General features: G+C 39.6%; 1 protein-coding gene across 1 annotated transcript in view; it reads left to right on the forward strand.

Moving 5' to 3' along the window:
- Positions 1-13,542, forward strand: part of LOC114561496 (complement C3) — a 45,473-nt gene extending 31,931 nt beyond the window's left edge. The window contains exons 24-42 of the mRNA XM_028587549.1: positions 2,960-3,166; positions 3,500-3,575; positions 3,708-3,867; positions 3,993-4,088; positions 4,837-4,987; positions 5,366-5,451; positions 6,389-6,466; positions 6,572-6,727; positions 6,832-6,894; positions 7,455-7,536; positions 7,642-7,687; positions 7,785-7,875; positions 8,061-8,150; positions 8,237-8,339; positions 8,497-8,586; positions 10,595-10,687; positions 10,831-10,914; positions 11,596-11,740; positions 12,622-13,542. Coding sequence (XP_028443350.1) covers positions 2,960-3,166; positions 3,500-3,575; positions 3,708-3,867; positions 3,993-4,088; positions 4,837-4,987; positions 5,366-5,451; positions 6,389-6,466; positions 6,572-6,727; positions 6,832-6,894; positions 7,455-7,536; positions 7,642-7,687; positions 7,785-7,875; positions 8,061-8,150; positions 8,237-8,339; positions 8,497-8,586; positions 10,595-10,687; positions 10,831-10,914; positions 11,596-11,740; positions 12,622-12,763 — 2,039 coding nt within the window. The 3' untranslated portion in view covers positions 12,764-13,542. The remainder of the gene's footprint in view (positions 1-2,959; positions 3,167-3,499; positions 3,576-3,707; positions 3,868-3,992; positions 4,089-4,836; positions 4,988-5,365; positions 5,452-6,388; positions 6,467-6,571; positions 6,728-6,831; positions 6,895-7,454; positions 7,537-7,641; positions 7,688-7,784; positions 7,876-8,060; positions 8,151-8,236; positions 8,340-8,496; positions 8,587-10,594; positions 10,688-10,830; positions 10,915-11,595; positions 11,741-12,621) is intronic.
- The last annotated feature ends 236 nt before the right edge of the window (positions 13,543-13,778 follow it).

Below are 13,778 nucleotides of genomic sequence, written 5' to 3' on the forward strand. Positions count from 1 at the left end.
TCATCCACTGGATTAAAACACTGTACACATCACCCAGGGCCACCATTACCACTAACGGAATCACTTCGAAGAGCTTCACACTGCATCAGGGCACCAGACAGGGATGCCCTCTCTCGACTTCCCTCTTTGCCATTTTCATTAAAACTCTCGCAGCAGCAATACGACAAAACGGCATAATCAACGGAATTCAGATAGCCAACGAACAACACAAAATCAGTTTATATGCAGATGATGTTTGACTTTATTTACAGAACCCACACTTAAAGAAAAGTTTCATATCATCAACAGATTATCCAATGTCTCGCATTAACCTATCAACTGGAACAAATCATTTGTATTACCCCTCTCAGATAACACATTGGATTTTGGAGCTCAGGACGCTTCCCTCCGACTTCACACAAGCAACATCAAGAAAATCGAAGAAGAATATAAACGCTGGTCTAAACACCCACTCACACTCATCGGAAGAATAGCTGCAGTCAAAATGAAAACCCTAGCCCTGATTAACTACCTTTTTTTCTATGATCCCCATCACTCCTACAGACAAATGGTTCAAAACTCTCAATTCATTAACAACACATTTTCATTGAAAAAAAAAAAAAAAAAAAAACAGAATATCACTTTCAACACAACAAAATAAAAAATCACATGGTGGGCTTGACGCACCAAAACTTCCATTGCTACTTCCTGTCAAATCAATTAAAGTACATGGTTAAATGGATCAATATACATAAGCACAATTACCTGTGGCTGGAACTGGAACAAAACCAATGTACAAACATCCCGATTGAAGATCTCCCCTTCCTCTCACAATCAATCAAGAAATCCAACTTCTGCCAACACATTACCATGTATTCAACTCTGACAGCCTGGTGGAAAAAGAAACAAATCACAAAACCATCACTAGAAATAAACAAGTTCACCCCACTCTGGCACAATCCAGTGTTCATGTTACAGAACAAACCTTTTTACTTCTCCACATGGGCACAAAAAGGAATCACACACCTTCACCACCTGTTTGAGAACAACCATTTCATGTAATTTAACACATTCACATATACATACGGGGGTTGGGAGAGAAGAATTGCTTCAATATGAACAACTTAGACTTAAAATTAAAGACAAAATCGGACTCACCAACAACACATTACAACCCTCTCAGCTTACAGAAGAACTTATGAAAATTAATAACTTAAAAAAACTAACCTCCCGGCTATATAATGATTTCCAACCTAAATACAACAATAACACTCCCAACAACCAAGTGGGAAACTGATCTGGCCTTCTCTCCCAACCCTGATTACTGGGAACAAATCTGTAAGAATACCTTTTCCATGACACAAACCTGCAGCTTATACAATACAAAGTCATTCACAGAACTCACATCACCCAAAGGAAAATGTTGACTCTTTCTGGATCACGGTCACTGAGACACTGTCCACCACCCTGAGCTACAGAATCCCATCGCAAAAATTCATGAATCCGTTGTTCATTTCTCTAGCTGTCGCTAAAAAAATAGTCCTCCAAAACTGGAAATCAAAGAAATCTTGCCACATCAATCACTGGACAAATGTAATCTCAGAATACATTTCAATATAAAAACATAATGGACACAGAAAGAAGCAAATGTCAGCCTTTGAAGACACCTGGTCCCCATTTCTAACGTTTCTAATTTCAACAAAAACATAATTACAAGCTGTGTACATTACCAGACATATAACTCACTCCTCCATTATGTAATACCCTGCCCTCCCTATTTCTTTAACATTATTTATATCATTTAATTATTTTAATTATTTATTTATTTTTCTTACAGTTACTTTACTCATACACACATGCACACACTATCCACACTATCAACACTTATGCATAACTTGTTTTTCCAACTCTCTTCAACACGCAAACCGTGACCAGCTAATGTGAATCACGGATCATTCTACCCAATCACCAATAATATGTCCTTGTGTTTGTCAACTGTCCTGTCCAGTCCCGTCTTGTGAGTTCTGTTATTGTCCCGTCTCACTTCCCTCTGTTGTCTGTTTCCGTACATGGTGCTTTAATCCCCCCTGCCCATCAGATGGATCCAGGGTCTCACTCAAACAGGGTGAATGGTTATGGTAGGGCAACAGTTAATTCACTGAATGTAATTCTAAATCTCAATATAACATACTGTGTATATAAAATATATTGCTTTATTAAAAATAAAGTTGTCCTCCGAGGAGGCGGGTGGTGGTAGGAAAAAACAAAACAAGACAAAAAAAATACAATTAGCTTCAGGCTAATTTATCACAGCTATTAGGGATGGGCATTTTATATAATTTCAACATTTGTGTAGCCCAAGTTGGTTCCTCGCTGTAAATCAGGAAGAGAGGACCTTCTGTTTGCAGTGTGTTTAGCGAATGTTCCCATTATTCTAAGCCAATAAAGTGTGTATTTCAGTCGGGTGGAAAAGGACAGCAAGGTAATGGTATTTTTAGCGGTTCCTATCATAATTCTAAGCCGACGAAGTGTCTGTCTGGGGTTTGGAGAGGCCGGCGAGGTTGTGGAGTTTTTAGCGGTTCCGACGGTAATTCTAAGCCATAAAAGTGTGTTTGTCAGTTGGGTACAGAGCTCCGCGTCAGCACGGCTTTTATGATTATTCAATATAGCCAGCATCTAACGTTAGCTACTCAGCTGTGCTGTGGAGTAATGTCTGGCTATGTGAGACAAGCGTCTAGGGACATTGTTGGATGCGCCGGTCTCAGCCAATGTGAACTTCGAGTCTTGGGAATTTGTACTGCAGTAATTATTTTAAACACTAGTTGTCAGTATTATATATTGCACCTTTAATTGGTAAATGATCACCTAACTAGTTTTGGGAACCTTTTGTTTGTTTAATTGTTTCTTCCTGTTGATATATAATAACATTTTGTTTTGTGTGTGTGTGTGTGTGTGTGTGTGTGTGTGTGTGTGTGTGTAGGGAGAGAACAGGTTTCTGCGCTGGTGGAGAACGTTGTTAGTGGGAACTCTATGGGTACTCTGATCGTCCAGCCCAGCGGAAGTGGAGAGTCGAACATGGCCGGCATGACTCTACCAGTCATTGCAGCCACATATTTGGACAAAACCAACCAGTGGGAAACTGTGGGCCTTCAGAAACGTAACGAAGCCCTCCAACACATCAAGACCGGTGGGCTCAAAGATGTATTTATTAGCACAGATAACAGAAATATTAATGATTGATTGATTCCCCTCCGTGTGGGATTTTAAAGTTTCTGATTGGCAGAATTGGTATAAAAAAGCAGTGTGGTAGACAGTCATGCATGCTATATCCTTGCCCCACATAAACTACCTAGAGAGAATTAATAATCTGAATGCCACACATAGACTCATAGACCATGTTTTAACCAGGATTATCAATCAGTACGAACAGAAACCTATGCCATCAGAATCATTTGGCAGATGCTATAATCACTGAATGTAACAGGACTTCTCAAAGTGGCTGTGTGTTGTTTGTGTCCAGGCTACCAGAATGAGCTTGTCTTCCGTAAAAGTGATGGGTCTTTTGCTGTGTTTCAGCAGAAAGAGAGCAGCACCTGGTGAGGCATCTAAACATCCATGAACTCATATATAATTGTTTGCACACCCTCCTCTAATTTAGATTCTCACAATGTGAGGATGGTGTTTGTCATGTGTGAATAAATGAAACTAAGCTTCCTCTCCTCTCTAAGGCTGACAGCTTATGTTGCCAAGGTGTTTGCCATGGCTAACAATCTGGTGGAAATGCAAAGTCAACACATCTGTGAAGCCATCAGGTTTCTGATTCTCAACGCACAGCAAACTGATGGCGAGTTTCGAGAGATTGGATTTATGTACAGTAACACAATACGTGTGAGTGTACTGATTTCATCGACAAAAATTTTTCATCTTGGTGCTACAAAAATAGCTAATTAAGATGAAAACATGATATGAGTAAAAATGTGTGTGTGTGTGTGTGTGTGTGTGTGTGTGTGTAGAGTGGGGTGGTAGAAAGAGAGTCAGATGCCTCCATGACAGCCTTCTGCCTCATTGCCATGCAGGAGTCTCGCCCACTATGTGCTGCCAGTGTTAATGTGAGTACCTCACATCAAAACAATGTTTTCTCTTTCTCCCTCACCTCTATCATTTCTTCATGTACTGACTCCACACCAGTGATAACGAAACAAAGACTGAAGCACTGAACCACTATAAAGCATCTGACCATTTGCAAAGCCCCACCCCCCCTTAGTTACTGTTGCTACTCCATTCTCCTTTCTAGCTTTCTCTTCTTGCACAGGACTGAATGCAGTTTCCAATAAGAACAGGGACAGGTTTTTCGACTCAAAATTAATATTCTTTTTTTTAATATTCTTTTTTTATTTGGTTCTTTATTTCAGACATAGGAAGACTCAACAAAACACCACTAGCCTATATGACAGATTTTAATACCAGGTGGAAAAGGGTCCCAGACACCTCTCTGATATGAGTGTGACGTAATAAGGCCTCGTCTCTGTCGGTCACATGATTGTGGTGAATTAAAGAGAGGCACCAAAACATCTTGCTGTGATACACTTGCTTTGAAAGGTCGATACTGTGTGGAGTAGTCTGTTTTGAGAGCAACATCCCTACCCCACACCCCAATAGTAATTGTAACTAATGGCGGCTCACTATAGCTCCTAAGACACAGAAGAGAGAGGGGACATTCCAGTCTCAGCTTTTCTCCCAGGATCAAATGTTACAACATTCCTGAACAGATATGGATTGAAATAAATGGATTACTGTTATCCGACTGTTCTCCCATTATTCTCCTTTCTCCTTCCTTCGTCTTTTCCTTCTGTTCAGATGCTGCAAACCAGTATAGACAAAGCAGTGGCCTATCTGGAAAGACGTTTGCCCCACCTCACCTACTCATATGCTGTTGCCATGACGTCATATGCACTGGCCAATGAAAACAAACTGAACAAGGAGATCCTCTACAAATTTGCTTCCCCAGGTATCGTCACACAGCAACATTCTTAAACTAATAGTAGATAATAATAGTATATACCGTAACTTCACAAAATATATGATCTTAATGTGAAATGTTTATTGACAAAATATCTGATTTTTGAATATATTCTATATCTGTATTGACCTTAAAAATCCTTTCTCAGTCGGGCTGTCATATGCACAAGCCTCTATATAAATCTTTGCTATTAATGACTAAATGACCTTACAAGGATAAAAGCTTAGTTAAAATTAAACATGATATTAAATACAATATAAATAATAGATATTAAATATAGATGAGAGATTGGGGTATAATTAGTGAATTCATTTGGTTCCAGGTACAGCATCGTGCTATAAATATATTTGTGTGTGTCTTCCTCAGAGTTGTCCCACTGGCCAGTATCTACGGGACACGTTTACACACTGGAGGCCACAGCTTATGCTCTTCTCGCTCTGGTCAAGGCTGAGGTGAGCATGTCCTAATTGTGTTTTTTACCACAACGTCATAATATAGAAAACATACAACTGAGTCCTCATCAATGCTACCTCACAAATCTGGAAACAAAAGTCAGTGAAATGACTGAAGACTGGATGTCTCTCAATCATGTAGAAGCTCTATAGTAGGCTTTGGAAACTGGCAGATTTCAATCTAATCTATAACTCTAACAGAATCAGGACTTATCTTTATATTTACTAAAGTCTTCAAAGTTAAAGTGCTCCTATTATGCTCATTTTAAAGTTCATAATTGTATATAGAGTTTATATCAGAATAGATTTACATGGTTTAATTTTCAGAAAACACCATATTTTTGTCATACTGCACATTGTTGAGCTCTCTGTTTTAGCTACACAGTGAGGTATCTCACTTCTGTTCCATCTTTGTTGGGATTCGCACATGCTCAGTACCTAGGTATGCAGCTAGCCAGTCAGAAGCAGAGTATGAGGGCGTGCCCTGACAGTACCTACGTAAGGACTACTAGCCAGTCAGAAGCAGAGTATGAGGGCGTGCCCTGATAGTACCTAGGTAAGGACTACTAGCCAGTCAAAAGCAGAGTATGAGGGCGTGCCCTGACAGTACCTACGTAAGGACTACTAGCCAGTCAGAAGCAGAGTATGAGGGAGTGCCACGCTAGCAGCTAGGTGAGCATTATAACGTGCGTTTCAAAGTGACCACGTTTGTCTCTGAAGTAAAGGCAATACAATACAATAGAGCTGTTTGGAGCAGTGTGTGGACAGTGTTTTATCTGGAAGATGGTAAGTCCCTTTGGGGTGGACTTAGTAAACATTGCATGCACACAAAAGATATATAACACAATAAAGGAAAGGGAAGCCAAAAAGCATAATATGAACACTTCAAGTCAACCACAGATAGTTTCAACCATTGATTTGTCTTCTGTTAATAAAGGCATTTGAAGAAGCCAGACCTGTTGTCAGATGGTTCAACACACAGCAGAGGGTTCACGGAGGCTATGGATCAACTCAGGTAACACAGACCCCTCTCTCCATCTTGATACCTGCAGCTTATGTTACCTCATAACCTATTTGGCTTTTAAATTGTGTTCCCCTCCCTCACTCTTTTTCTCTCTAGGCTACTATAATGGTGTACCAGGCTTTAGCGGAGTACTGGGCTAGTGCTAAAGAACCAGACTATGATCTGAATGTGGACATCTTGTTGCCGGGTAGGTCAAAGCCTAACAGGTACTACTTCAACAGGGACAACTACTACACCACCAGAACATCTAAAGTGAGAAAACACACAACATATGGGATCATCATTCCTGATGTTTTCTGTATGTATTTTCTGCTGATGCCTGTGTGTGTGAGTGTTTGCATATTTAAATCCCCCAGATCGACGTTATAAACCAGAATGTAACAGTAACTGCAACAGGCACAGGAGAAGCAACAGTGACAGTAAGTACAATTTGTTATTGTTTTATCATCTGTTGTGTGTACAGGTGACCTACAGTATTTCAGTATTTCTCAATCACTTTGTCTCATTTGTTGAAACAGTCGTCATTCTGGCAACCTGGCAACCCACAAACTAATTCAAGGGGCGTGTGTGCAGCTCAGCTGATCTCTGGTCAGCCAGCTAACCTAACGTAGCTGTTAGCTTAGCTGTTGTTAAAACAGCATGGCAGGATGAAACATTGAAATACACCACCAAATTTAAGCACAGTATAGTTTCCATTTTATACCCCCCCAACCTAAATCTTGGCAGGCATGCTGTAAAGACAAATGTAAACAGTATGTTTACAGTTTACAGCGTTTGTATGCATAAATACCAAGCTAACATTATGTGACAGAAACATTTTCTATAAGTTCCCTAAAATAAAAGAAACTGAAAATTAGCATATTATTTCTCCATCACTGTGTCCTTTTTGAATAGAGACCAAAGCCTTCTTTTAGATCATTTTAAAGTAGATGTCAATTAGTTCATCACATATTAAGATACACTTTTATCTATGTGACAGATGGTGTCTCTGTATTACGCTAAGCCTAAAGAAAAGGAGAGTGACTGTCAGAAGTTTAACTTGTCAGTGCAGCTCCTCCCAGGTAACTTGGTACCCTCTGGCTCTTTCTTTATTCATCTTACTGCCAAGTACCTTACCTTATGAGAAACAAAATATTCAATTACTCAACATTATTTTGCTCCTGCAGATGTGGATGGGAATGAGAACATATACAAGCTGAAAATGGAGATTTTGTAAGTACAATCAAACTGTAACATGGACATTTATAACCAGCTAGCCCCTAACTTACCCTTTTCCGTTATTTAATTATTCTGTCCATTATGTGTACAGCTATAAGGATAAGGACAGAGATGCATCCATGTCAATCCTGGATATTGGCTTGTTAACTGGCTTCACTGTCAACACAAATGACCTGGACTTAGTAAGAACTTGTACAGATACACAAAGGCATAATACTCACATACTGTTCACAAGTCTTTTATAATGGTTTGTCTGACTGTGTGTGTGTGTGTGTGTGTGTGTGTGTGTGTGTGTGTGTGTGTGTGTGTGTGTGTGTGTGTGTGTGTGTGTGTGTGTGTGTGTGTGTGTGTGTGTGTGTGTGTGTAGTTGTCTAAAGGAAGAGCCAGCATTATTGCAAAATATGAGATGAACACAGTCCTGTCAGAAAGAGGCTCACTCATCATCTACCTGGATAAGGTTAGACATCTCTGTTTACTACCTCTGGACTTTTTCTCTCTGCCTCGTTCTTCCTTTCTTTATCTCTATCTCACATTGGTCCACAGGTTTCTCACACACGACCAGAGGAGATCACTTTTAGGATCCATCAGGAGCTGAAAGTGGGAGTCTTACAACCAGCTGCTGTGTCTGTCTATGAATACTATGACCGTGAGTCTCAGACACACTTTGAAACATAGGATGCCTCCATGTTCGTTGCTGCCAATATATTTCAGAGTAGATAACACTGGATAAGCAGGCATTATTATTATATACTTTTTAAAATTATTTTATGTACATTTTCTGAAATCATTATTTCCCATTGCAGAAACACATTGTGTTAAATTCTACCATCCAGAGAGGAAAGCTGACAAGCTACTGCTGCTCTGTGCAAATGATGAATGCACATGTGCAGAAGGTAACCAGGATGACGTCAAACTGACCAAATCCGTTGTGTTATGGGTGCAGGCGGAAAATAGCGGGGCTTGGACACAATACAGTTCAGTTCAAAGTAGATACTTTATTAAACAAAAACTATAATAAATAAAAAATGTCCAGAGGTAATCCAGGCAGGAAACAAAACCACAGGGAACCTGAGACGAATAAATCCAAAGACAAGACAGCACAGACCTCAACAACACCAAACAATAGTCCCACATCAGACATAGACAACACAGACAATAAATACACAAGGTAATGAGGAGAAACACATCAGGCTGGGGCAGACAATCACAAAGGTGGGAAGCAATGCTAGACCACACCAGAGTCTGTCTATGGAGAGCCTGTTCACTCCCTATCTCACTCCCTATTAAGCCCCATTGTACCAACCCGGAATTTTCCCGAGAGTGGAAGTTCTCCCCTTATTAGACATTCTCTGACCACACATAAGAGAGCAGAGACTACAAAATAAAACAGGAAATGGAAAACCAACAGAAAACAAGAAACCAACTAAACATAGAAAATTGATACTGGACAATACACATAAACACACTGTAAACATAAATTTGTTAAATCTGAAATTCTTGAACAAACACCTAAACCCAACACTAACATTGTTCTACGCATTGGTCAATAATGGGGGCTTATCATCCTGCATTGTCTGTTAACAGCAGTCATTTATTATTTGACCTCAATAAAGTTGGGGGACTTAAGGCTGAGAGAAGATTAGACAAGATAAAGAGTCTACAGCCATGCTAGTGGCTCTTAGAGGCTGTACCTACTGTATATACAACAGCACTTTAGGCTTAATGCTAATATGCTCAAAATGGCAATGCTTACATGCTGTAAATTAGCACATATAGTGATTATCATTGTCACCATCTTAGTTATCATGTAAGCAAGCTAATGCAAATGCAATTCATTTACAGGTGTTTGGTCATGAACAAAAATATAGCACAAATTAAGATTTTGAAAAAGTTTGAGGTTCTTCATTACAAAACAATGATGAGAGTAGTCGTTGGCATTGAAAATCTTAGGCCTCAGGCATATTATCAATACAATCTGAATCTAGGACAAAAGAATAGTGCAAAGCTTGGCCTGGTAGAAGACCCAAGAGAGAGAGAGAGAGAGAGAGAGAGAGAGAGAGAGAGAGATAACAGTTCATAATTAAGTATACCAAAATAACAGTAAGAATATAAAGACACTTTACAGGTAAAGTGACATGTGATGAGCTCAGAGCTCAACAGTCTTATGGCCTATAGGATGAAGCTGTCCCTGAGCCTGGTTTGTGGCTGCGGTGGTTTCTGTCTTGGGTAATCCTTTTGGCTTTCTTCCTGCACCGCTGGGTGTAGAGTTCCCCCGTCCTGGTGATGTGCTGAGCTGTTTCCACCACCCTGTGTAGAGCATGGTTGATGGCAGTGCAACATCCATACCAGGCAGTGATGCAGCCGGTCAGGACACTCTCAATGGTGCACTGGTAGAAGTTGCTGGAGTCCATGTTGAACCTCCTCAGCCTGTGGAGGAGGAAGAGCTGCTGTCTAGCAGTCTTAGTGATGGTGTTGGTGTCGTGAGTCCAGGTCAGTTCCTCACTGATGTGAACCCTGAGGAACCTGAAGCTGCTGACTTTCTCCTCTGCAGTCCCATTGATGGAGATGGGGATGTGTTCTTCTCTCTGTCACTTCCTGTAGTCCACAATCAGTTTCTTTGATGTACTGACTTATTACTGAGATGGAGGATGTTGTCTTGGCACCAAGATGTTGACCTACTCTCTATAGGCCGTCTTGACGCACTCGTTGTTGAGGCTAATGACATTCCGTCAAGGCAACAAGCACCTGCAGGATCTAGTAAGATCAGAGCAGTGGTCTAGCTAAAGAATAGTTCATTAAAATACTTAAATAGTGACTATAGCTGCACTCAACCATCAACCCATCAACATGTGGTTATTTAATCAGTTGTGTATATACTTTATGCCTATTGTGTATTTTCAGAGAACTGCAGTAAGCAGAAGAAGGACAAAATCCCCAATGAACAGCGAACAGCTAAGGTCTGTGAAAATACACAGACCAGCATAATAGATTTTGGTAAGAGAGTGTAAATTAATTTATTTTATATCATACAACAATGGATGTGTATGTTTGTGTGACTTAGAGATTGAGAGGATAAGTACAGTAGGACTAAATGAGGGAGAAAGTGAGCTAACATTCTGCAACTTGTCTGTCCTCAGTGTACAAAGTGAGACTGGTAAATTTTACAAAAGATTTGTCCACTGACATTTTCACAGTGAAGGTACTGGAAGTCATCAAAGAAGGTATGTATTTATCATTGAACTGCCTGAAATGTACTAGAAACTGAAGTTCCTAAGGTGCCTTAAAGTGACATGACAATGATAGTGACATAACAATTTGTTATCCTCTTTCTGAATTCTTGGTGTTTCCAGTCAAACAATAAAAGAAATACTCTCATTCTCTTTCTTGCAGAAAGTTAGATGAGAATATAGGTAATGTTTAATCTTTCACTCATGTTTGTACGCTAAGTATGAAGCTACCTCTAGCAGCCAGCTAACTTATCTTGCATCGCCAGGCAACCAGCAGATACTTAAGTAGGTTATTGGTCCCGGGCCAAGAAATAGTCCACCATGTAACCTCTGTAAAAAAAGAATTGTTGTTTTTTACATTTTATTTCTTTGTGCAGATTAAACACGGAGATTAGAGGCATTGGTAATTCGATTTTGTTACCATTGGAAAGATTTAGCTAAATAAGCCGGCTGTTGGCTACATATTTCCTATAACAGTGGTATCAATATGGATATCAATCTAACTCTAAGCTAAAAAAGTGAATAAGCATATTTCCCAAAATGTCAATTTTTTAAACATGATTCCACAGGGTATATGTGAGAATACATAATTAATGCTTTGTACTACATCCTTAAGTATGCATTTAACTAAATCCTAAAGTACCTTTTCTTTGTTCTCCTATTCTTGAATTACAGGAAGTCTTGATGAGAGTCCTCAGAATAAACAGCGCACATTCCTTAGTCATTCCTATTGCAGGAAGTCTTTAGGTCTGAGGATGGGAAAAACCTACCTTATCATGGGCACGTCCAATGATATTCACATAGTTGACCGACCTGAATTGTAAGTTTTTTGTCTTTGCGTCACTGCTTTCTTTTAGTAAATCAAGAAAAGTTTTCTTGTACTATAGCTTAAGTGTTACTGTTAACACTACTGTTGCTATTCATCCTGTTCTCATGAACCATTCGTTCAAGCTACGAAAAGTTAAGCACTGTAGTTCGTAAGCATTCCATGTTGTTTTTGTGCTATATTCACTACATTGACGGCCGCCGTATAAGAACGTGGCTGCGTAGGGAGGTGGTCAGGGTGGATGGGTGGGCGTTAACATACAAGACTTTCAAGAGAGCGGATTCCACTTCCTTGGGAAAATTAAAGTCTTTCACCCAGGAAATGCGTTTTTCTTAAGAGGGTTTTAATCCAGAACCATGCTATTTTTCCTCTTTGGTCATTTTGGTGCCTGATCTTAACTTTCGGCGCGGAAAAACACTCATATTTTGTGGACCTAATTTAACCATTATTTCAGCTAAAACGAGTGGCAGCTCGCAGTGCTTTGTACCCAGCTCAAAGTCACGTATTTTCGTGTATCTGAACCACCAACTACCGCTGACACAATGGAGGTGTGTAGCCAGTGTCACCAAGCTCTGTAGCGGCTAATCAACTAGCAACTGTCACTCGGCGTCATGGAGCTCATAGCCAGCCGGCAGCACGTGACCACCCAGCATCATGTGACCAGGCGGCGGTCTCCTAATTTCATAGGATATCATAAGTTTTGGTGTGCATACATTTTCACTGCTTTCTATTAGTAAATCAAGTTAGGCTTTCTTGTACTCTAGCTTAAGTGTTAGTGTTGATATCGATAGTGATTGTGGGAAGGGATGAGGAGGCTTTTCATGTTTATGTTACAGAGTGTTACGGATGTGTGTTGTTCACTTTGCTTTCCTCAGGTATCAGTATGTATTCGGAGAGAGCACCTGGATCGAGTACTGGCCCACAGCAGCAGAGTGTCAAACTGAGGAACACAGAATTACCTGTTTGGGCATGGAGGAGATGGTTAATCAGTACCAAGTCTATGGATGTCAGCAGTAGTGAAACTCAAGAAAAGAAAATGTTCATTTAAAAAGAAAATATTTTGCATAATTGTTATTATGTCAAAATGTGCCTATTATGATACATGAAGGCTTTCAATGTTGCTCTGTATTGATTGAAATGTAATGGTTTTAAATCTCATTCTGTGTTTGACAAATATACACTGATTACTGTTATGGTAATAACTGTATAGTTAGCTTCATGTTTAATAAATAATTGATTGAAAGTGATAATGTTGAGCTCAGTGGAGTGATGCATAGAGAATTCAATTTAAAATGAAACAAATTTGAAATTGGTTGGGATTCCGAATTTATATTGGCAGACATGACATAGGTTTAGTATATACAGAAGCATGTCATCTGCATATAACAAAGCCTTATGTTCTTTAACACCAGGAATTATTCTTTCTATTGTGGTTGAAAGTCTAATTTGTACAGTGAGATCTGAAATAAGGCTGGACTCAACTAAGTCTTTTAAGTATTTTTTCTTTGCGTTTCCATAAAAACAATGGGCCTCATTCACCAAGCGTTCTTACGAAGAAATGTGTTCTTAAACCCTTCTTACGCACTTTTTTGTGTTGTTTTCTTAACTTGGATTTGTTCTTAGCTAAGAGCAAAATCTACAAACACTGAAAAGCATTCTTACGCACAGTTGAGTGATGACAATTTGCTCCAAATGATTGGTTACTGCATTTTATTCAATTCTACAATGATAGTATTGTACTGTAATGTGTTTCTGATCATTTGTTGAAAATAAATCATATTAGTTTGCCGAGGAAAAAACGAGTGTCAGCCATCTTGAATCTTTGATCACCCTGTCGGGGTTGTATTCGCTATAACAACCACCTCGCTCTACATTATCCCCCTTATTACATGGCTTGGTTGAATTCTAATGTAGAATGCGGTCTGTTATTTCTTGATAACAGACCGCTGCTAAGGATAACACACCATTGCCATGCAAAAGCAGAGCGTTGCCATGGACTCAGTTCTGTTCAGTCTGGAGGACAGCTATCAAT

The sequence above is a fragment of the Perca flavescens genome, chromosome 9 (genome assembly GCF_004354835.1).
Source record: "Perca flavescens isolate YP-PL-M2 chromosome 9, PFLA_1.0, whole genome shotgun sequence".
In the NCBI taxonomy this organism is placed as follows: domain Eukaryota; kingdom Metazoa; phylum Chordata; class Actinopteri; order Perciformes; family Percidae; genus Perca; species Perca flavescens.